At 41.4% G+C, this 25748-nt stretch overlaps 1 protein-coding gene across 1 annotated transcript in view; it reads left to right on the forward strand.

Annotated features, from left to right (window-relative positions):
• The window catches only part of LOC124859124 (RNA polymerase II elongation factor ELL), a 42929-nt gene that overhangs the window by 11234 nt on the left and 5947 nt on the right, over window positions 1-25748 (forward strand). The window contains exons 3-7 of the mRNA XM_047351679.1: window positions 9861-9988; window positions 10444-10598; window positions 19620-19861; window positions 20452-20576; window positions 22924-23038. Coding sequence (XP_047207635.1) covers window positions 9861-9988; window positions 10444-10598; window positions 19620-19861; window positions 20452-20576; window positions 22924-23038 — 765 coding nt within the window. The remainder of the gene's footprint in view (window positions 1-9860; window positions 9989-10443; window positions 10599-19619; window positions 19862-20451; window positions 20577-22923; window positions 23039-25748) is intronic.

Genomic DNA, 25748 nt, shown 5'->3' on the forward strand with positions numbered 1-25748 from the left:
TATCATTGGTTACTTTCTCTCCATTGATTGTTTATTTTAACAACCAATCACAGCTCTTAGAAGACAGCATCACACCTAGCAACTGAGTCAACCACACCTCCTCATTAAGATAGGAAGTTGAGTCGTTTCCTTGCTCAGAGTCGCTCTCAGCAAAGAACAGAATCACTCTTAAACTATGAGTCCTTGGCAGGAATTTTTAGGCTAAGATAGGAGCTCTCTGAGAGGAGTCTGAAAATCTCAGAGAATAGGGGCCCAGATTTTTAATTTTTTTTATTTTTGAGGGGCAGGGCAGGTACACTAGAAACAATATAATCCAAACCAACAACATTCAGATTCTGACATTAAGATTGTGGAAAAGCAAATAACTAATAAAAAACAGAAAAGATACATTGAAAGTACTGAATTTACTCCCAAAAGAAAAAAGCAATGAGTGCTGGGCATTTTGCCTTTTCAACATTTCATACCTGGGATTTTTGGGTACAAAATGGTGACGTCTACACATAGAACCAATAGAATTACTATTTAAAGAAATATTGAATAATCTACTCATGGGAAATGAAGTTACATGCCTCAAATAATATCTACCAGCAGAATTTTGCAAGTTATCCTGGTTTTATTGGGGGTGATAATTTGTCAAGTTTAATAAAACTCATCTCACCTAAATGGGAATCAGAACCAAAATAAAAGGAAACAGGGTGCAATACAACGTCTTTAGAAAGTCATATCTGTCTGTCCGTCCGGCCAGCCAGCTAGCCATCCATCCATCCATCCGTACGTCCGTTCCTCCGTCCATCCATCCATCCACAAAGGATTTAAATCATATGTTTAAGGTTAGGAAATGGAAGTAGGAAGGATACATGGGAGCACAAATTGCTGAAAGGCCAGAGCTTCGCCTGACCTTTTCTGTCTATCTAACTGGATGTCACATTTTGTTGAGTTTTTAATTTGGGACTGTGTGAGTTTCCCTTAATGTTAATCACAAAACCTTGAATTTTAAAGGTTTACAGTTTGGCTTTTTTTGTGGAGAGAAAGTTCTGTAATGAGAGTAAGGAAATGGATTTAAGAAGTTTGTAGTGCTGCTTCACTAAAACAGCAAAGCCCCAATGAGTTAAACAAATCTCTGTTATCTCAGGTCTATTCTTGCTCTGAATCAGTTCACACATTTGTCCATTTAAACTGAATAACTCAGATAATTGAGGGTTTTGATGATTTATAAAAGATAAACAATCATGAGGCTTCTACTGCTTTTATTGTGGCCCTGGCCCATGTTTAGGATAGCCGACTGATGAAATGAGAGATTCTTTCCCCTAATTAAACCAAAATAATTAAGACCCGCTCCTAACTTGTAGATATTGATTGGAGTTACGTCAAATAACCACATTTCCATCCAGTAGGGTTTGTGTAGCTTATAGAAAATTACCCACCCTTTCCCAACCCTAACCCTTTTACACCACATTTGGTGTTTAGTTGTAATTATTCAAGGATAATTTAATGAAAATATTTGAAAAAAAAGGCAGAGTGCAGTACATTATATTAAGTATATTCTGACAACTAGAAATATTTATATCAATTAAAAACTATTTTATACACTTTTTTGGTATAATTGCTGGTATTTAAGTGCCATCTCACTCCATCTGACGTGAAAGGTTCCTCTGAGGAGGGATGGCAGTGTCAAGGGTAAAGAGACAGCAAACATTTGTTGAGGTTGACAGATTAGCCTCAGCTTCTTGGAAAAAGACTGATTCTGCTTGGCATAACATGCAATACCTTGGGGGTCGCTCGACAGTTGCCCATCCCCATATCCCTGCACTAATTCGCGTCAGTCCCAGCCACCCCCTCCGCCTCCTTTTCCTGTATCTACCAACCCCCCTCCATGAATAGATCCTCAAACATCAATGCAACATCCATTGAGGGTCACTAAAAACAGGCTGGATGTTTGAAACATGTTTTATGGTAAAACATTTTGTTTTTAACTGTGTTGCCAGAAAGCTTTAGACCTTGTGAATATTTAATTTCATCATTATCAAGTTCGATGCCCTAGCTTGACTGAAAAATGGTTAAATGTATTCTTCAGGCGATAAAAAGCAAACATGCCCATTGTATGATTGGTGGTAGCATTCATCATTTTAGAAGCTTATATAAATGTGAAAATCCAACCCCTCCTCCTTGTACTGAACTGCACATTCCTAGAGGAAGAACTATTTAGAGCCATCCTTCATGCACTGGCTCCACTGGGAGTAACTGAGGCCACCCCCATCCCTTCTACACACACGCCCAAGCCCCCAATGCACCCCAATCCCTCCCTTTACCACCCAGCAACACACAGCCACACGTCCCTGCTGTTCATGAATAATCCAGGCTGCCCGACAGGCCATTGGGCTCAGCTTTGTGGGGGAAGAAGCTAGAACAAAAGACGGCCAGCTCACAGTGCAGCTTTGGCTGAGTAGGCTCAGATGAGAAGACAATGGTAACTAGTGTCAGTACAGGCTGGGGCAGGAGTTTATAGCAAATCACGTATTGAGGCGCCGGCTTCCAACCCAGCTCTACCATGCCAAATACCAGAACCTTCCTTCTTGCCTTCATCTGCAAAGCAAAGAGAGACACAAGGAGAAAGTCTTCTCTCATGTTTCCCTGCAGATGCTTTGCTTTATTTTAGCAAAGCAAAGGAAAGGCCAAAAGTATATCTAATTGTCATATAAATTATATATATTGCTCAAGATAAACAGTTTGACCATGCTCATAAAATCACAGATGAAATTTTACAAGAACACCAAGATACTGGACCATGTCCTCATTCAGCTGCTGAGCCCCCCCAACCACGCCAGGATTTTCTGTTCCAGTCCAGTTCACACCTTATAACAGCGTGAAAGTATTTGACATCTCCAAACACACAAGGCCTGGATTAGCAGATGTGGTTGGGCTGGAGCCATAGAGGCAGTTATTGTATTACACTGTGCTCTCTTAGGGAGAGATGGGGGCTGCACTGAAAATGGACCGTCATCTGGTAGCTCTGACTGTAACTGTCCAATAGTTACCCGTAATTCATGCTCTGATGATGAGGGGATTTACTGCACGAGTCTCATTATGTTTAATAATAAATTAACAGAATTCTCTGATCAGAATAAAACCCAAAATGCTACTTTGTGACTAATGACCATCTGATTGAATGTCTCAGGGATTATAACTAGAACCCTGTAATGCAAAAGCAAACTAATGAATTCTCTTTTCTATTCTTAGCTGGATAAATAAAGCTGGTTAGGGGTGTAACGATACATTTGATATGCAATATTGGCTTCATGAGGCAAGTTGAGAATTTTAAGAATAGTTTCTAAAAAATAAGTAATCTAATTTTTTTTTGTTTTTCACCAGTAAAAGGTTTCATAAATTGCAAACTGATTTCTAGGGAATATTTGATCATCGTTTGATTCCTCTTAAGAGGAGAAGAGTTTTCCAGTATAACTCCATCTAAGGTGGTCCTCATGTGAACAAACGGGACTTAAAATAACATTTTGTGTCTTCCCAAAGAGAATAGCGGTTTCACAAATCACAAACTATGTTTTAAAGACTCTCTTTTGTTAGTGTAAAATTATCTTGTCCAGGTTTAACCAGTCTAAATATTTAGATTTTTGAAACGGTGATGGTGAATGGACTGTATTTATATAGTGCTTTTCTAGTCATACCGACCAGTTGAAGTACTTTGAACTACAGTCACATTTATCCAGTCACACTCACACATTCATACACTAATAAGCAGATCGGTAAGCAACTTGGGGTTAAGGGCCTTGCCGGGGAACACATCGATGTTTGGCAAAAGTAAGCTGGAACTGAACCCACAACCTTTGGATTGTAAGAGAACTATTTTCTCCACTGAGCCACAGTCGCCATAAAAGATAAGCACAAGAAGCAGCAAATAATTTGCCCACTTTGCCAAAAGAAATTGAGTTATTTCTTTATTGTGCTGTCACAACTAGAATAAACAGTTAACAAGCCATACAGAGAATCAGTTAGTAGTTAAAAATCATTGAGCTCAGCTCTTACTAGTATGGTTGTTTTAAAATTTTGACACAAAAATTTCAGTTAAAAACAGTTACTGTTTGTCTTCTTTCTTACCAGGTATCTAGAATGCATTCCAGAGAAACAACTTGAATGCTGAAGGCTTCATCAACGCAAATTTAACCAGGCTAAGTCATGTTTACAGCAAATGGAAAGGACTTTGTGAGACTTCCTCTGGGAAATATTGTGGATAGACAGACTACAGTAACATTTTTAGTAGTAAGATGACCTTAAAGAAAAATGCGACACTTAATTTTGTATAACCTGATAAGAGTTTTTATTCAAAGCAGAAAGCAGCAATTATTACTTCTGCTTTGAAAATAATTAAATATATTAATCATTACTGTTACAATAATGTTATTTATAACATTTATTATTCAATATTTTTTGCTCATGGAGCCAAATATTATCATTCACCATTCTGCTTCTGATAGAGCGTAACAAGAAATGGATATTAGCTGGTTAATTAGTCAGGCTGTCTACTCTGGTAGCTTGCCTTCAGTCAATAACTGAACAGACATCCTTCTTGTAGCTCGCCAGCCAGCTAAAGTTTTAAACCAGTGATCCCTTATTTATATAGAGTGATGGGTAGCACTCCATACCATGACTGACTGCGGTTTTTGCCGCCAGAAGTGTTTTCAAACAGCTAAATCTGCATTTTTCATAAGGGAGGGAAAACTGTATGAGCCTTCCTTCAGCCAGCTGACAGGAAGATAGCAGCAACAGGTGGGTAAGGGCCAAAACTGCGATACTGTATGCTTCATACACCTGGAAAAACTCTGTCACTGCGGCACTTGCTGTGACATTTTATTAAAGAGACTTTGAAAAGCACTGAACAATTTTAAAGGTTTTAAAACCCCACCTTTTTAAAATATTATTATACTTTAATTCCTGTAACCACACCATGCCTAAACGTGACATTATTGCAAGATCTCATTGCACTGATAACATTTACACTAGGAAATATGATATTTTTACTTATCAAATCTAGAACAAAAGAATATGTTTGTAGTAGTTTATTTTTGTCATTATGTTTACATTTTTTGTTTTACATTAGTTTCAGAGTACCAGAATGACTTTTTTTCCATGTGAATGCAGCATGACATCCAGCAGCTTAAATAAAAACTATTGTGTTGACACAGTACTAAAAGAAAGACATGCAGTTTTGTAGAGCTTTGTAACCAGAGCTCCTGTCTGTGGCATGCAAGCACATGTTTCCCCAGTTCTCTCGCAGAAAGTTATTAATTGCATGTGAAGCTTTGTCAACTTGATAAAAATGTCACGTGTGCCGTGTATGTGACCTGTTTATGATTTTGTAATATATTTATTCATTGGTGTTAGATGTGGTGACTTCCACAATCTGGCTGAAAACAAGCCTCTGTTGACATTTAGCCTCAGCCATAAGCTTGTTGTTTGACCTCACCCTGCATGTGACCTGTGACACTATGAGGCTTGCTCTGCTGAAAAACCAGAATACAAAGACACAACACACCCATATGCAGTGACAGCCTTGGGGGAATCTAGGCAAAGTCCCATGTGGAAATGCCCATGACATGTGTCTTCATGCAAATCTACACCTACTACTTGACTGTTTGCCAAACAAACCTGTTTAAACATTTTTAAACTAATCAAAAGTCAGAGTTAATGCCATCAGGATGGGTGTGGAGATAAATAACTGTTAGCTGTGATAATGAGTATATTCCACTGAGCTCATAGTTGTAATTGTTGAAGCGGCTGACACCACTATGTTTCTGCTGAGTTAGGTTTCTTACTTAGTTGCTGTAAAGTATGCAGTATGCAGCAAACATTGTAGACTGACAAAGGATGATAATTATAAATATTTTATTTCATGACAGTAAAAGAAAGCAATTCAAATCATGATACAGGTATAACTTTTAGATTTTTTTGATTGGTTTTATAACAACTAAAACGTAAACATACCTTCGTTTTTAGTCATTTTTGTGGTCTTGTGTGAATTAACTTTATTGGTCACCCCTTACATTTCTCCATGGTTCCTTTGATAAATATCCAGTGAAAACTGTCAAAAAGAACATCAACATAAAACAAATAAACAAAAATGCATAATAGGATCTAATTTATTTTATTTAAAACAGATAAGCAATAATTATTGTCACTCATAAAATAAAACATATTGATTATTATGTTATTTGTAATAAATAATCTAACATTTATTTGCCGTAGTGTTATTTTGCATTGAGATACATAGACACAGATGAGCAAGAGAACACGTTGTGTGTGGACAGTTTAAAATTAGTCACCTGTTTCATAAACTCAGGTCTTATCAATTCATTTCAGTTAAAGATTCATTCATTCATAGTTTCAGCTAAAGATGAAGAAATCTGCATATGCATGTGGAGGAAAATGTGGTTGGAGTTTCTTTAAGCCAACATCTAAGTTTATAGTATTGACAAACCTTAACACCATAAACAGTTTAGGGTGAAACCATGTCATTCATCACAAGCTACAAATTAAATCAGGAAGCTCAATCGGTCATTCACTATTTTAAATCGTGATAATGGATGACAACCAAATCTTTAATCTAATTATGAGGTAGTTGGATGTCTTTAGTTTATTAATGTTCAAACAAAAGTACTGTCATGAGTTGAACAATTTAGATTTTCTTTTTGACCTGGTATTCTGTGATGCTATCAGCAATCAGTCCCTTACCTACAGCAGGCTAAATGACCTCAGTTCGGAGACTAGAACAGAAATCCTCATTGGAGAGTTGAGCTAAATTCCATTAAAAATCTTTGCAATCTTAAAACAACTCCAACCTAAAAAAAAAATCTGTAGCCGTACATGTGAATGCTATTTTATTAACATTAGTCATGGTTGCATTAAAAACCTATGACTGTGTGCTAAAATTGTGCTGGTCTGTTGTAATGTTTGTTCTATAGGAAACATGCAAGACAACATAGAAAGTGTTAATGTTACTGGTCAAACCAACTACTTAAAGGGAAAGTAAGCCACTGTAAACATTATTAGAGTTTATATATGTTTTGGTTCTTAAACCTCATAGTGTTTTTGTCTAATGCAAAAAAGATAGAAATATTAAAGTGTTTATAAGACAGTAAACATTCACTTGGAATGCAATCTAAAAAAACATCTGTATTATCCCTTTTAAGAAGTTTGTTTCATATTGAGCCAAGTTTTTTTTTTTCCATTTCAACGCATTGTGCCAAGTTGACAGACTGCTATTCAACAGATCAAGCAATTTCTCTATGACTCATAGTTCAGATTTTCTGTGATTCGGGGCTGCGCTTGTGATGCCGTGATTAGCCGTAACGGCTCTACTTGTGAGAGTCGGAAACTGCTGGGAACTAATGGGTTAAATGACATATGGTTATGAAGCTTGGGAAGGAAGCTGTGAATAAAGTGGGGTTGACCTCTGAACAGTCTGACCCGAGTGACATTGATTAGAATTAGAATGTGAAGTGTGTACGGTGGCATGGTTTGGGGTGACAAGCGGATCTAATGCCTGGCCGGAGGGAGACTCGTACCGCTGCCATCAATTGAAAGAGGGGACGTGGTGGCTCTATTGCAATGCTAAACATTTCATCTCATCAGAGAGCTTTTGTTCAACTTTTAACACCATTTATTTATAAAATATAAAAGCAGAGATGCACCATCTAACCTATTTTAGACATGTCTTTATTTACGGCAGCTTCTGCTTCACTTTATGTGAAAGGTTCAGAAGGCAGAGCTCGCCTGTTGTCCCTCCTGATGCTTGTTTTGGCTGACCGTAGTTAGTGCATTCTGTTTAACAACATTCCTGTTAACATCCGGACATAAATGGGTCAAAATTAATGGTCAGCTGTGTCTCAAGTGTCCTTGGCCTTGTGGGCTGCTTTACCGTTTTGTACTGACTCGGGTGGACTTGTGCACATGAGGGGAAGCTAGAGGCGGATGGGGGTGGGGTGAATGGCATGCGTTGGTTTTTAGGAGAGGAGGAGGGGTGTTGAGGAGACGTGCTGATCGTTGGTCTCATGTTGTGAAGAAAAAAAATGCTTATGGCTTTGCTGCATGACTGGGCATTTGTGACAGCTAAGGTCCTGCCTGTCACATCTGCTGGGAGCAGTGTTCTGTCAGCCACAAGGCTGGTAATCAATCACTTACGAGCAGTGACTAAAGAGGCAGTTTCATTTAAACAAATTCAGGCCTTAGTGGAAGTTTAGACATAAATGGAGTGAAAGATATATATAAAAAAAATGCTTTATCTGAAATTAGGACATATTATTGACAAACAGTTAACTGCCAGTTTTCAGGATGTGACACAGCTGCAGGCAGGGTAGAGGAAAGCATCCACTCGACTAGGTTTTAAAGGACGTTACCTGTAGGTTAATGACTTTCTATGTTGAACTATCCTTTTAGTGGAAGTGGGTTTTTGGGTCATTATGTAACAGCTTTTCAACAGAGATAGACTTTACACCATTGGCTTGTTTGCTGGGAGGGATCAATGGACAGTCTGTAACACAAGATGTTAGAACCTGCGTGAATGAGCCCTTCCCCTTGTTTTTTGTTGTGTTTTGGCTATCAGACTGGATCTCCTTATGACTGGCTACAGGTCATCTTCCTTGACCTGGGAAGTGCCATGCAGCCCTAATGACTGGCCCGCCTGGCGGATTATTTAGGTCACATTTACTGGATGAAAAAGCATATCAAAACCAGCGACTGAACTCAGTAGATTCTATAAAGAAATGTTTTGTCGTTTTTGTCTTTGCAGCATTTCTTGGATTACACAGAATTGGTTCAGGCTGCGTCTAGGAGAAATAAAATATCCCTATTACATAACTTGCTGCTCAAAATAGCAATACCAGCAGATAAACACAATCCTGTAAGCGACACAGCAAACTGCTAAAGGTTAAATATTAGCACAATATTACTCTTCACACAGCTAGTTTAATGCTTAGACTTTTTCCTATTATGCACTGCCTTGAAAAATCCTTCACATTACAGATACAAATTGTAACGTGTAATATTGGAATTTTATGTGACAGTCCCCCACAAAGTAATGGTATAAAACATATAATCAAAGAAAAATAATACACGTTTTTTTAATTTCTTTCACAAATAGATGGGAAAACTAAATCAAGTCACCTTGAACACACCATTCCTGCCGTGAAATGTGGTGGCAGCATCATGTTGTAGGGATTCCTCAGCATGGACAGGGAAGCTGGTCAGAATTAATAGTAAGATGGATGGAGTTAAATACAGGACGATTCTAGATAAAAACCAGTTAAAGCTTGTAAAAGATTTGAGGCTAGGGGGATGGTTCACAGTTCAGTGAGACAACAACCCTAAACACAAGGCCAAAGCTACAGTAGAATGGTTTAGTTTAAAGCACATCCATCAAATACAGACCATGATCCAATCAAGAATCTGTGGCAAGACTTGAAAATGTCTGTTCACACACACTCTCCTTCCAGTCTAAATGGCATGCAGCTATTTTGGAAAAAGGAATGAGCAAAACTTCCAGTGCAAAACTGGTAGACACATAATCCCAAAATATTTTAACGGCCAAAGGGGTACAAATGCATACCACCCTTTTCAGATTTGTTTATACAGAATTTAAAAACCATATTTAGTTGCCTTTCCCCTCCTCAGTAATGCACTGCTTTTGTGTTTGTCTGCCACATAAAATCACAATTACACTGAGGTTTGTTATAAAACATTACAAAGCTCATTGAAATTAAATGGTTTCGCAGTGCACTGCAAATATATTATAGTTTTTAGTAATGTTCCTAACAGCTTCATACTCATATTTTCTCTGTTTTTGTCTTTGGCAGTACATAAAGATCCCAGCACCAACCACTGAAGCTCCAGATGGATTCAGAGTCTTCTCATTTTACCTTTCCAGAGACAGCAAAGACAAGCCTCAGTCCAGCTTTGACTGCATTCGGCAGTTTATCTCAGGGTGAGCGGCGCAGATAACATTTTCCACTGTTGACCACAAATGGAATTTGAAGTAAATGTGGTGTCAGGCTGCAACCGCGGGGCTTGACCAAACACTGGCCTTTTTCTTTAACCTCACAACAATGGACAAAACGCCTGCCGGGCCACATACAGCTTTAATAATAACATGTCAAGCCGCAACAGACCTCAAAGGTGTGACCAGTGACAGAGAATCAGTACTTACAGCGTCGCAGAGTCAAAAAACTGGTTAGGAGATTCCATTACAGCAGAGCTTTTAGCTGTCAGAAATTAAAATCCATTGTTATAGAGTTCAGAAGAGGATAATATGCTTCATGTGGTTCTAGAACCTGTTGTATTTAACAATAAGCTGATTTGTCCCCAGAATGTTTTTGCTACTTCAGACGAACGTAATGTTGACTGAGCTGCAGGACTCAAACACCTTTTTACTATGTACAGGGAGGGCAGGGATCACCTGGAGAGCCAGGGCAGCATTCAAGACAAGATCACTGTTTGTGCCACAGACGATTCTTACCAGACCACGCGGGAGCGCATGTCCCAGGTGGAGAAGGACATCTGGAGCCGCACAGCTATTGAGATCAAGCCAGGACCAAGTAAGCTTTGGCCAAGTTTCCAGGTTCTGTTACATCTTCTAGGTTTAAAGGGAGTTCAGAATCTTTATTTTTGAAGTGAGGTTAAAAAGGTTTTAAGCAGGTAACATCTTACAGGCAGTAGGTAACTGTGTTGACGTCTTCACTTGGTACAAATTCAGATTTGTTGAACCCGGAGGCCGAAACTAACGTTTAGTCCGAGAGACGCCAAGACCAAAGCAAAGTTTTTCCATCCTAAAACAACAGAAATCTCAAAAATATAATAGCAGTTAATGTGAACACAATACTATGAACCTTTTACTGTCATCATGTTTGCATTAACAGATTATTTGCAGAAAAGACAAGGATTATTTTTTATGGGAAATGGAGATGAAGGATGGTGTGCCACCAAAGATTTTCCTATGGAAACATTCACTGAGAATTGAACATGTAAAACATTTCCAGTCAGATTAACAGTCTGATATTAAAGTAAAACATTGTAAAAAGCCATTTTATGCTGCTTTAACTTTACATTTGCCAGTTACTGTGACTAGAAATGCCTTACTTTTAAATCTGTTAGTATATATTTCAAGCAGGCAGATCTCTGGTGGCACACTATCCCCCTACTTTACTTCCATTTTGCAGGTAAATAATAATTGGTTTCTTTTTAAACAACCACCATATGCAATAATGATGATGGGCTAAAGGTTCATAAAACAGCTCGTAACTCGTCATCTTCCGCTTCATCCGGGACGGGGAGCGGGGTCAGCCGACTCAGAGACACCCAGACGTCCCTCTCCCCGGACACCTCCTCCAGCTCCTCCGGGGGGAGCCCAAGGCGTTCCCAGGCCAGCCAGCTGAGAGACATCCAGCTGGCGTCCAGGAGGTATTCAGTATACAGGTCCTTCTCAAAATATTAGCATATTGTGATAAAGTTCATTATTTTCCATAATGTAATGATGAAAATTTAACATTCATATATTTTAGATTCATTGCACACTAATTGAAATATTTCAGGTCTTTTATTGTCTTAATACGGGTGATTTTGGCATACAGCTCATGAAAACCCAAAATTCCTATCTCACAAAATTAGCATATTTCATCCGACCAATAAAAGAAAAGGGTTTTTAATACAAAAAACGTCAACCTTCAAATAATCATGTACAGTTATGCACTCAATACTTGGTCGGGAATCCTTTTGCAGAAATGACTGCTTCAATGTGGCATGGCATGGAGGCAATCAGCCTGTGGCACTGCTGAGGTCTTATGGAGGCCCAGGATGCTTCGATAGCGGCCTTTAGCTCATCCAGAGTGTTGGGTCTTGAGTCTCTCAACGTTCTCTTCACAATATCCCACAGATTATCTATGGGGTTCAGGTCAGGAGAGTTGGCAGGCCAATTGAGCACAGTGATACCATGGTCAGTAAACCATTTACCAGTGGTTTTGGCACTGGGAGCAGGTGCCAGGTCATGCTCAAAAATGAAATCTTCATCTCCATAAAGCCTTTCAGCAGTTGGAAGCATGAAGTGCTCCAAAATCTCCTGATAGCTAGCTGCATTGACCCTGCCCTTGATAAAACACAGTGGACCAACACCAGCAGCTGACACGGCACCCCAGACCATCACTGACTGTGGGTACTTGACACTGGACTTCTGGCATTTTGGCATTTCCTTTTCCCCAGTCTTCCTCCAGACTCTGGCACCTTGATTTCCGAATGACATGCAGAATTTGCTTTCATCCGAAAAAAGTACTTTGGACCACTGAGCAACAGTCCAGTGCTGCTTCTCTGTAGCCCAGGTCAGGCGCTTCTGCCGCTGTTTCTGGTTCAAAAGTGGCTTGACCTGGGGAATGCGGCACCTGTAGCCCATTTCCTGCACACGCCTGTGCACGGTGGCTCTGGATGTTTCTACTCCAGACTCAGTCCACTGCTTCCGCAGGTCCCCCAAGGTCTGGAATCGGCCCTTCTCCACAATCTTCCTCAGGGTCCGGTCACCTCTTCTCGTTGTTCAGCGTTTTCTGCCACACTTTTTCCTTCCCACAGACTTCCCACTGAGGTGCCATGATACAGCACTCTGGGAACAGCCTATTTGTTCAGAAATTTCTTTCTGTGTCTTACCCTCTTGCTTGAGGGTGTCAATAGTGGCCTTCTGGACAGCAGTCAGGTCGGCAGTCTTACCCATGATTGGGGTTTTGAGTGATGAACCAGGCTGGGAGTTTTAAAGGCCTCAGGAATCTTTTGCAGGTGTTTAGAGTTAACTCGTTGATTCAGATGATTAGGTTCATAGCTCGTTTAGAGACCCTTTTAATGATATGCTAATTTTGTGAGATAGGAATTTTGGGTTTTCTTGAGCTGTATGCCAAAATCATCCGTATTAAGACAATAAAAGACCTGAAATATTTCAGTTAGTGTGCAATGAATCTAAAATATATGAATGTTAAATTTTCATCATGACATTATGGAAAATAATGAACTTTATCACAATATGCTAATATTTTGAGAAGGACCTGTAGATGCCCGAGCCACCTCAACTGGCTCCTCTCGATGTAGAGGAGAATCGGCTCTACTCCGAGCTCCTCCCGGATGGCCAAGCTCATCACCCTATCTCTAAGGGAGTGCCCGGCCACCCTACCGGTCCAATGTTCCACGGTTGGGATGAAAACCACACTGCTCCTCCTGAAGCTGGGGTTCAACTATCGGCCGGACTCTCCTCTCCAATACCCTGGCGTAGGCCTTACCAGTGAGGCTGAGGAGTGTGATCCCCCTATAGATGGAACACACCCTACGGTCACCCTTCTTGTGAAGGTCCGATTTGGTCTTGGCCCCTCGCAGACTGGCTGTTACCTTCAGCTCCTGGGACCAGATAAATGGATTCTTACTAAATTTATACTAAATGGAGAAACCAAGATGTTGTCTGTTTATGACCTGTTAAAAGAACTTTGCTTCAAAAATTCTAAACCATCCCTTTAATGCATATTTGGGTCAAATACAGATAACTTAAAGGTTGTTATTGCTTCTAAATCAGTCCCTGTTAGTGTTTCATCTTGCTGACAATACTACCTTTAAGTGACATTTATCTCATACTTGATCTAAGAGCTTTGTTACAATTATTCATACGAATGCATTGCATCTGTTTCTTGAAATGTAGCTTTCCATTATTTTACCCAGTTTATTCAGGCATTTTGCCAACTTGCAAGCCAGAATCATTTAAGAAAAACTGAATTTTACAAAATGATGCCTAAACAGGCCTCATACTAATGAAGGTTTAAAACATGTATTTGCAATCACTGGACGTTAATTATTTTTGTTTAGATATTTTAAAACTGTCGCAGAACGTGGGTACAAATAACCTAGTGAACTGTGCCTCATTGGTAGGATATCCATTTATAAATAAATTGGTTTACTTTGCTTTAGCTGTGATTTTAGACTCAGTGCAGTATCATCTGTATTTATGCTTATTTAAAATTTACAACTTAACATTTAAAGCCCCTCCTTGAACTGCCACCTTAACGTGGTGGAGGGGTTTGAGTACTCGAATAATCCTAGAGGCTATGTTGTATGGGGCTTAAATGCCCCTGGTAGGGTCTCCCATGGCAAACAGGCTCTAGGTGACTGGTCAGACAAAGAGCGGTTCAAGAACCCCTCATGATGACTACAAAATCGAGGCACGTGATGTCGCCCGATTCTGGCTCCAGACGAGGCACGTGACGTCGCCTGGTAAGGCAGAACCGGGGTCCCACCCTGGAGCCCACCACCTGCAGGGGGAACCGTGAGGGACCGGCGCAAAGAGGATTGGGCGGTGGATGAAGATGGAGATCTCAGCGGCCCGATCCCCGGGTGCTTAGGATGGCTCTAGGGACGTGGAATGTCACCTCGCTAGGGGGGAAGGAGCCTGAGCTGGTGCGGGAAGTCGAGAGATATCGACTAGAAATAGTCGGGCTCGAGAGGGGCTGGACTCTCTTCTACTCTGGAGTGGCCCACGGGGAGAGGCAGCGGGGTGGGGTGGGTTTGCTTGTCGCACCCCAGCTCAGCCATCTCGTGTTGGGGTTTACCCCAGTGGATGAGAGGGTTGCATCCCTGCGCCTTCGGGTTGGGGAGAGGTCTCTGACTATCATTTCAGCCTATGGGCCGAGTGGTAGTGCGGAGTACCCGGCCCCTCCTGGGGACTCCATTATTCTGCTGGGAGACTTCAACGCCCACGTGGAAAACGACAGTGACACCTGGAGAGGCGTGATTGGGAGGAATAGCCTCCCCGATCTGAATCCGAGCGGTGTTTTGTTATTGGACTTCTGTGCTAGTCACAGATTGTCCATAATGAAGACCATGTTCAAACATAAGGGTGTCCATCAGTGCACTTGGCACCAGGATACCCTAGGAAGGAGGTCAATGATCGACTTTGTTGTCATATCATCAGACCTTCGGCTGCATGTTTTGGACACTCGGGTGAAGAGAGGGACTGAGCTGTCCACTGATCACCACCTGGTGGTGAGTTGGATCCGCTGGGGGAGGAGAAAGCCGGACAGACTTGGCAGGCCCAAGCGCATAGTGAGGGTCTGCTGGGAACGTCTGGACCATGTTCTCCACATCTATTGTCGATGCTGTTGCCCGTAGCTGCGGCCGTAAGGTCTGCGGTGCCTGTCGCGGCGGCAATCCCCGAACCCGGTGGTGGACACCGGCAGTAAGGGACGCTGTCAAGCTGAAGAAGGAGTCCTATCGGCTGTGGTTGGCTTGTGGGACTCCTGAGGCGGCTGACGGGTACCGTGGGGCCAATCGTGCCGCGGCCCGGTCGGTGGCAGAGGCAAAAACTCGGACCTGGGAGGAGTTCGGTGAGGCCATGGAGAAGGACTACCGGTTGGCTCCGAAGCGATTCTGACAAACGATTCTGGTGGAAACAGAGGCTGGGGACTCGGGGTTGGACTCTTTCATCACCCAGGCTGAAGTCACCGAGGTGGTTAAAAAGCTCCGCAGTGGCAGGGCTTCGGGGTTGGATGAGATCCGCCCTTAGTACCTCAAGTCTTTGGATGTTGTGGGCTGTCATGGTTGACACGCCTCTTGAACATTGCGTGGCGGTTGGGGACAGTGCATCTGGACTGGCAGACTGGAGTGGTGGTCTCCCTACATAAGAAGGGTGACCGGAGAATGTGTTCCAACTACAGGGGGATCACACTCCTCAGCCTCCCTGGTAAGGCCTACGCCAGGGTATTGGAGAGGAGAGTCCGGCCGATAATTGAACCCCAGCTTCAGGAGGAGCAGTGTGGTTTTCGTCCCGGCCGTGGAACACTGGATCAGCTCTATACCCTCTACAGGGTACTCGAGGGTTCGTGGGAGTTTGCCCAACCGGTCCACATGTTGTTTTGTGGACCTGGAGAAAGCATTCGACTGTGTCCCTCGTGATGCCCTGTGGGGGGGTGCTCCAGGAGTATGGAATCGGGGGCCCTTTACTAGGGGCCATCCGGTCTCTGTACAAGCGGAGCAGGAGTTGGGTCCGCATTGCCGGCACTAAGTCGGACCTGTTCCCGGTGCATGTTGGATTCCGGCAGGGCTGCCCTTTGTCACCGGTCCTGTTCATAACTTTTATGGACAGGATTTCTAGGCGCAGCCAAGGGCCGGAAGGGGTCTCGTTTGGGGACCAGAGGATTTCGTCTCTTCTTTTTGCAGATGACGTGGTCCTGTTGGCCCCCTCTAGCCAAGACCTACAGCATGCGCTGGGGTGGTTTGCAGCCGAGTGTGAAGCGGCTGGGATGAAGATCAGCTCCTCCAAGTCCGAGGCCATGGTTCTTGACCGGAAAAGGGTGGCTTGTCCTCTTCAGGTTGGAGGGGAGTTCCTGCCTCAAGTGGAGGAGTTTAAGTATATCGGGGTCTTGTTCACGAGTGAGGGAAGAATGGAGCGGGAGATCGACTGACGGATCGATGTGGCTACCACAGTAATGGGGGCGCTGTGCCGGTGTGTTGTGGTTAAGAGAGAGCTGAGCCGAAAAGTGAAGCTCTCGATTTACTGGTCGGTCTACGTTCCTACCCTCACCTATGGCCATGAACTTTGGGTCATGACCGAAAGAACAAGATCCCGGATACAAGCGGCTGAAATGAGCTTCTTCCATAGGGTGGCCGGGCACTCCCTTAGAGATAGGGTGAGGAGCTCAGCCATCCGGGAGGGGCTCGGAGTAGAGCCGCTGCTCCTCCACATCGAGAGGAGCCAGTTGAGGTGGCTCGGGCATCTATACCGGATGCTTCCTGGACGCCTTCCTCGGGAGGTGTTCCAGGCACGTCCCACCGGGAGGAGGCCCAGGGGAAGGCCCAGGACATGCTGGAGGGACTATGTCTCTCGGCTGGCCTGGGAACGCCTTGGGCTCCCCCCGGAGGAGCTGGAAGAGGTATCTGGGGAGAGGGGCGTCTCTGCTGAGTCTGCAGCCTCCGCGACCCGGTCCCGGATAAAGCCGAAGACGACGAGTACATTTAAAGGGTTATCGAAATTAGCATCCAGCAGTTCCATGTCATGCCAAACTTCAATAAATGTTGGGACAAGCCTTAGAAAATCCTAGTGAAAAGCACACAGTAATGTGGTTTCCCATTTTACTCAAACATGTCTACTCCTGTATGAAGGAGACGCATTTAAATAACTTATGGGTCTCAGTCTGAGCCACATGGCAGGGAAGAGTGCACAGTTGTTTTGTGGTATCGTTCTTTTTATGATACAGTAATGTTATACCTCTCAGAGAAAAAAAAATGCCTATACACTAAGTCAAAATTATATGTTGCAGTAAGAAAAATGTCCACTATTTAGATAATGGTGTGTGATTTAATGCTTGGAAAAGAGGACCTGACAACTAAGCTCAAGATATTTGTGAGCAGCTGGTGCTCAAACGAGTTTTAAAAAAACATTAAAATCCATCTCCAGTAAAATTACCACAGTGCTTACATATGTTGAGCTTATTGTTTGGATAGTGCTCAGGAAAACCTCCACAGTACGGTAAGGTTTCAAAGTTATTTTAAGTCGCTCTGGGAAGAACGGCACAAGCTTTCATGAAACTAAAATGTCCCTCAGCTGTTTTGATTTTAAAACTCTGAAATGATGTCTCTAGTTACTGCTTGTTTGAAATGTTGCACTGTAGGTTTTGTTCGGTCAAAACTGGAAACCTCCATTACATCGCCCAAGGTAGTTCATACATAACAATTCTGTTCTTTATAAATCTTGAAGCCTGTACAGTGCAAAGGTACACATACAAACTTTGATGTAATTTATAGGGATTTTATGTGATAGAGCATTAAAATGTATCACACAACTTTAAAGAACACAACACATGTTTTTATTTATACCAAAATCTGAAAATGTGGAGTACATTTGTTTTTAGCCTCACAGAGCGAATACTTTGTAGAACCCTCTTTTGTTGCAGCTACAGGTGTAAGTGTTTCAGGTTATGTCTACCAGCTTTGCACATCTAGAAATTAACTGTATACTGTATTCCACTTTGCAAAATAGCTCAAGCTAAGTCAAACTGGAAGGAGAGCATCTGTTAACATAAAATATTTCAAGTCTTGTCACAAATTCTCAATGTAATTTAGGTGTTGACTTTGACTAGACTCTTTTAACACAGGAATGCTGTAATGTAGTTCATTCCATTGTAGCTATGGTTCCGGTTTAGGGTCACACCTCTGCCAGAAGGTGGACGTCTGTCCACTTTCTAGTCTTTTGCAGTCTCTAACAAATTATCTTTCAGGATTGCCCTGTATTTAGGTCCATATATCTTTCTATTAAGGCTGATCAGTTTTCCTGTCTCTGCTGAAGACAATCATCCCCACAGCAGGATCCTGCTACCACTATGATAGGTAGCGTTAGTTTTTCTCCACACAGTCTTTTGCATGTAGGCCAAAAAGTTCAACTTTGGTCTCATCTGTTCAGAGTCCCTGTGGATATCCACAGCTCCTCAAGAGGTACCATGGGCTCCCTGGCAACGTCTATGATTTATGCCCTCCTGAATCATCTCCCCCTTTAGGTGGACAGCCACATCTTAGTAGGTTTCCAGTAGTGCTGTACTCCATGAGATTTTGAAAGTTTTGAATATTGTTATATAGCTTTAAACTTCTTCAAAACTTTGTCTTGATTTTTTATGATGCTGTTTGTTCAACAATGTTCTCTAACAAACATCAGAGGCCTTCAAAGAATAGCTGGATTTATTCTGAGATTAAATTAAACACAGTTGTCTTATTTAAGTAGGGGACTTTAGAAAGCAAGGAAGTTGTTGGTTATAAGTGTGAAAAAGTGAAAGTTCAAGGAGTATAAATACTTTTTCAATTCTCTGTATTTTTCCAAATGTTTGAGACAACATTATCTGCAGGATGTGTAAATAAAGTCAAGTATTAACCAAGCTGTCTCTGTCGACACACAATGTTAGTCTTTGACCTTTAACAACCATTCAAACCAATGTATGGCGGTAATGAGATTACAGTTTGCAGATATTCACAAAACGTTGCCTGGGTTCAGTTGGGTCTGCAACAGGAAGAAAGCCTTCACTGCATCATTTACTTTAGTTTCTCAACTCCTCTGTTTACTAAAGAGGAGCCCGCTCTACTATCTCACCATTGCACTGGTGCCACAACACTGGCTCTGCACAAAGGCTAAAAGAAGTGCATAAGCTTCACACTATGCTTTGTGTATTTATGCATTTAAACTACTTTTTTCACACTGGCCTGTAAATGCAGACTTATCAGCTGCACTTGCATAAAGCTGGCTCAATTAAAACAGAAGAGATAAAATGATTAAAATGTATCATATGACTGTGTTTCACATATAGGCTTCACTCAGAATTAGGGTATGATTTGTATATTTACCCTCAGGACAGGATTTAGAATGATATGCTGGCCTTGTTTTTACAGGATATCTTCACTGCCTCAGTCCTGTTATCAGATGCATTTAAAACACATTGTTCTTCTTTAGTTGAGTGCAGTGGTGACCTGAATTAAACTGCTTGAGATTATTGGTGTAATACCTTGACCCACTAGCTCTAATCAAAGAACCTTCTTTAACAACTGTGTATCTACATTATTATTAGGCAAGTGTGTGAAGGTGCAAAGAAAACAAGGCCTGGTCTCCGGCTCCGACAGCATTAACAAGCACTCCCCGAGCAACAAGAGGCCCCTGCTCCCCAGCCCTGTGGCACATCGGCCGTTAAGGGATCGCATCATTCATCTCCTGGCCCTAAAGCCCTACAGAAAGCCTGACATGCTACTGTGGTTAGAGAGGGAGAGGGCCAGCCCTAAGGACAAGGCTGATCTGACCTCCGTACTAGAAGAGGTAAGAGACAGGTGGATTGATATGTTGCATCTAAAAATGAAAGAAATGTTAAGTGTGAGACAATGAACAATTTAACTGCCTTTCTGGAGCCTGGTTTAAGACTGAAAATGTCAATATTAACTACAAGATTATATAAATTCTCCCTTTTCTGATCACCATTTGTGCAAATACTTTCTGTAGTATCATTAGGTCTATTTCCAGCATATTTCCTGTGTTCACATTCTTTTAGGGTCCCAATGCAAGCATCAATTGGAGACTATGCAGCCAATGGTAACTGTAATTAGGGCTGTGCTTTAATTATCGTCAGATGAGAAAATTGTGTTTTGACAGGGGAGGGGTTGAGTGACACCAGCTGGAATCTAAGTAACTGCAGAACGTGTTGGTTGATTTGGGTATGTTTGTATTAGTGGGATTAGTTTATATACAATTGATAAAAACAGTACATCAGCGCAGTGTCAGGGGAGGGAAAAAACATTTAGAATAGGGTTTGTTGCTTTTACAGTTTTAGCTAGACTTGTTTCCTGTTACACGGCTTTCCTGCCTTCCTCCCGTGGATTTTAAAGCATTTAACAGGAATGTTGGTTTTCCAGGTTGGTAAACTGAATCTTAAAGACAACAGCTACTCTCTGAAGGATGAGCTTTTTAAACACGTCCAAAGAGACTGGCCTGGATATCTGGAAGAGGAGAAGCAACTTATCCACAGGCTCCTCATCAGGTAGGCAAACTATAAAGAGACGTGAACATTTTTAAATGTTTTTTTTTTTTTTTTTGCTCGTTTTTATTGTCAAATTCAGTTTTGTGGTAAATATTTTCTCTTATATCTTTAATGTATGTGAGATGACAAGTCTTGTGCTCTCTCTGCACACTATTTAACTTAGCATAAAGGTGTGAAACTGTGTCTAATAGCAAGAATGGCTTTATTTTTAATGGGCTATAAAACCTGTTTAGCTTCTTGTGCAGATCAAGCAGAGAAGACTATTAAATTGTTTAAACTGATAATGCAAAAGACCAAGAGCAGTGCAGTGAAAAAGCGTTTTGTCAAACAACTTTTACTATCAGCCAAAGGTAACCTGAATAAATATAAAAAAGCAGTTTACAAATAATAATTTGAAGTATTAAGGGGAAAAGCTATCCAAATTACGCTGGCCCTATTTAAGAAAAGTAATTGCCTCCCATGCACTAGCTGTGATTAACCCCATTTTTTGTTTCAGTTTCGCTAGCCACGCCCAGGCCCGAGTAGTGCCAAATCTGTAGAATCTAGAAATGCTTTAAATAGAACCCAGTCTGACAACATAAAGTAGACTAATATATCTCAAAACGTGATCTCCTGATCACAGGAGTTCAAGAACAGATGAGAAGCATAATCAGTTACACCCATCACTTTGGAAAGAGTTATGATACCATTTCTAAGGCTTTGGGAATTTATCCACCCATGGAGAAAATATGAAACAATGACGAATCTTCCCTGGAGGTCAAAGAAAGAACCCGAAACAACATCTAAACAATCGGAGACCTCTTCCGCCTCAGATGAGGCAAGTGAAGGGACGTAATATTAAAAAATTGACATCAATGGAGGTTTAAAGGCAAAAAGAACACATCTTACATTTCTCCCCAACATATTTTAATGATCCCCAAGACCTTTGAGAAAATATGACAAGCGAAAAAGTGGAGGTGGTAGTGTGAGAGTACATGGCCTTTTTGCTGCTCCAGGGCCTGGATGACTTGCTGTAATTGATGTAACCAGGAACTCTGATCTCTAATAGAAAAGTTTTAAGCAGAATGGCCAGCTATCAGTTCATCACCTTAAGCTCAAATGCACTTGGGTTATGCAGCAGGACATTAATCAGAAGCACACTAGGAAGTCTACAAAAAATAACGAAAGAAGCCCTTCGTTTGGACCTGTCTTGCATGACCTTAACCTGGCAAATGTTGCTGCTATGGGTGGCACAAACGGTTATTAGGTTTAAGAGGACACTGCGATTTCACATTGGGCCAAGTTGGTTTGAATAGTGTTTTCCCCAGACTGCTTTTTGCATTTACTGAGGTTAACTTTCTCTGATATAAACATTTCTTTGATGATCTGAAAACGCAACTGTCACAAAGAAGCGAAAACAGAAGAGATCTGTAAGGAAATATATTTTTACTGCGCTTTATTCTGTCTGCTGTGATAAATTTGTTTTAAAGCGCTGCTTCTAATTGACAGCTGCTTTTCACAGATGAATCTTTTCATTAAGACATCAAAGCAGTGGAAAATATTCCATGCACTGTGCTGCCAAATGGCAAGACTTGCAAGTTTAAACATTTAAGGAGTAATCTTTAAATGACTGCCAGAAAACATGGAAGCCATGTGCTTCAGTTCCATTTTGGAAAAAGTGCAACTCCCGCTTGCAAGTTGCAGCACCCCTACTGAGTGTAAAAGCTTTGCAGTTGTACTCATCCAAGTAATTTGCCAAAACAATAAAGCTGTGGTTACAGAAAATTTTAAAGTGTCTTCCTTCTAGACAGTTTTTTTGATAGGTTCCTTTTTCAAAGTGTTCTAAGCACTGTTGGTTATTGCTGTTTAATGGCTAGGAACTCCACTATTACTGTCACTATAATTGAGAGGGCAAGAATTCACTGAAGGGTGTGAGTTTTGGTAATGGCATCGATTTAAGGAAGGAGCTGTAGGAAGCAGATTACCAGAAAAGTGGGTTTGGCCATGAAGAGGTTAAATCTGCTGCTATTGTTCCTACCAGGAGACTGTGTTTAGTCTCTGTGCACAGCTCCTGTGTGTTATTTTACTAAAGCACAGTTGCATAACTTCAGTGATTATTTTTTCTGTAGAAAGACTTCCACCTGTATTATTTCCTAGGTGTAATTGCTCAACCCAAAGCACACAAATGTGGACTATCCTGTATTTCCTGTTTGGCTTTATGGGCCATTTACATTACAGCTGTCTTGGTCAGGTCATTCTTGGAAAAGAGGTTTTAATCTCAATGAGTTTTTCCTGGCTAAATAAAAGAAATAAAGCATACTGCAGTTACTGTCTAAGTAAAGGTGCTGTGTTCTAAATCTCTCCACAGGAAACTTCAGCCACTGCACAGTAACCAGTCGAGGAGTCCCCAGTCCAATCAATATTTGCACAAAACTCTTGGGGATTCTCCCTCACGACTCAGTCCTGCCAAAAATCTCTCTGTGGTAAATATTAATGTTGCAAGGTTTCTATATTTTTCATCTCTTAATTTCCTCATGGCTTAGGAAGAGGTATTTCCCCCCAATCCAATGTACTTAACCTAACCCTACTTTAATGTAAGTACAAAAATAGCTTGGTACCGTCTATAGCTCTTACTGGAATCAGTGGAAAGGTCGCATACAATGGAAAATACAAGTGCATCTTTATTTATTGCCCAGAACCAGGAAATGGATAGATAAATGATGTTATGTTCTGTTTTATGGAAATGATTTCATCCACAACCAGTCTTTATAACTAGTTGGTGTTAGCTAAGAAATCATTCACAAATAAACCTCAGTTCTCTGACTTTAACAGTGTAGATTAGATTGTTTTTTTTTAACTTTGTTTTAAACAACAATAATATATCTAAATCTTCCCAATTTCAATCTCAAGATTTTCAGTGTCATTTTTTGTTAATAATTTTAAAGTCCTATAGATCATCTACCTTTATCTTGAGGTATACTTCATCATGGTGTACCTCAAGGTTCTGCTTAGGGGCCCATGTTTATGTTGTACATGCTTCTCTTCTGCAAATTTCAAGCTCTTTTAAGGCCCATCTCATCACTGTTACACAGATCATCTCATTTAAGCCTCCTAAGGTCCCAAGTTGCATGTCTCAAGTGCTTAGACTATGTGAAAAGTTACGTCATCTGAGCTGGATATAAGACCCTGATTCAACCTAGTAAAGCTCTACTTGGACAAGCAGAGGCGTATAATTTAAACACACAAAATGCATACATCCACAGCAAGTCCCTGTGGATCCTGTGATCAAACCAGATTGACTGCCATGTTCAAGGATAAAAACAAAAGTTGACAGAGCTTTTATAGTACAGGTCCTTCTCAAAATATTAGCATATTGTGATAAAGTTCATTATTTTACATAATGTCATGATGACAATTTAACATTCATATATTTTAGATTCATTGCACACTAACTGAAATATTTCAGGTCTTTTATTGTCTTAATACGGATGATTTTGGCATACAGCTCATGAAAACCCAAAATTCCTATCTCACAAAATTAGCATATCATTAAAAGGGTCTCTAAACGAGCTATGAACCTAATCATCTGAATCAACGAGTTAACTCTAAACACCTGCAAAAGATTCCTGAGGCCTTTAAAACTCCCAGCCTGGTTCATCACTCAAAACCCCAATCATGGGTAAGACTGCCGACCTGACTGCTGTCCAGAAGGCCACTATTGACACCCTCAAGCAAGAGGGTAAGACACAAAAAGAAATTTCTGAACGAATAGGCTGTTCCCAGAGTGCTGTATCAAGGCACCTCAGTGGGAAGTCTGTGGGAAGGAAAAAGTGTGGCAGAAAACGCTGCACAATGAGAAGAGGTGACCGGACCCTGAGGAAGATTGTGGAGAAGGGCCGATTCCAGACCTTGGGGGACCTGCGGAACCAGTGGACTGAGTCTGGAGTAGAAACATCCAGAGCCACCGTGCACAGGCGTGTGCCGGAAATGGGCTACAGGTGCCGCATTCCCCAGTCCTGGGCTACAGAGAAGCAGCACTGGACTGTTGCTCAGTGGTCCAAAGTACTTTTTTCGGATGAAAGCAAATTCTGCATGTCATTTGGAAATCAAGGTGCCAGAGTCTGGAGGAAGACTGGGGAGAAGGAAATGCCAAAATGCCAGAAGTCCAGTGTCAAGTACCCACAGTCAGTGATGGTCTGGGGTGCCGTGTCAGCTGCTGGTGTTGGTCCACTGTGTTTTATCAAGGGCAGGGTCAATGCAGCTAGCTATCAGGAGATTTTGGAGCACTTCATGCTTCCATCTGCTGAAAAGCTTTATGGAGATCAAGATTTCATTTTTCAGCACGACCTGGCACCTGCTCACAGTGCCAAAACCACTGGTAAATGGTTTACTGACCATGGTATCACTGTGCTCAATTGGCCTGCCAACTCTCCTGACCTGAACCCCATAGAGAATCTGTGGGATATTGTGAAGAGAACGTTGAGAGACTCAAGACCCAACACTCTGGATGAGCTAAAGGCCGCTATCGAAGCATCCTGGGCCTCCATAAGACCTCAGCAGTGCCACAGGCTGATTGCCTCCATGCCACGCCGCATTGAAGCAGTCATTTCTGCAAAAGGATTCCCGACCAAGTATTGAGTGCATAACTGTACATGATTATTTGAAGGTTGACGTTTTTTGTATTAAAAACACTTTTCTTTTTTTGGTCGGATGAAATATGCTAATTTTGTGAGATAGGAATTTTGGGTTTTCATGAGCCGTATGCCAAAATCATCCATATTAAGACAATAAAAGACCTGAAATATTTCAGTTAGTGTGCAATGAATCTAAAATACATGAATGTTAAATTTTCATCATTACATTATAGAAAATACGGAACTTTATCACAATATGCTAATTTTTTGAGAAGGACCTGTATTAGCCCCAAAACTCTGTAACTCTCTTAATCCGAGCTTGAGATCTGTTTTTGTTTATTTAATCATATTTAATGATTAATAATGCTGGTTTTGATTTTCTTTGTGTAGCAATTTGTAAATTCATGCCCCGAAAACTGCTTTAGAAATAGATTCTTACTTACATGTAGATTCAAGAATAACAGCTGTAAATCATTGGTGACCATCGACAGAACAATCAATACACCACAAATATTGGCCCTTTTTCTTGGCTTTAAATTGACCTCTTTGTTTAAATGTA

The sequence above is a fragment of the Girardinichthys multiradiatus genome, chromosome 2 (assembly GCF_021462225.1).
Source record: "Girardinichthys multiradiatus isolate DD_20200921_A chromosome 2, DD_fGirMul_XY1, whole genome shotgun sequence".
Lineage (NCBI taxonomy): Eukaryota > Metazoa > Chordata > Actinopteri > Cyprinodontiformes > Goodeidae > Girardinichthys > Girardinichthys multiradiatus.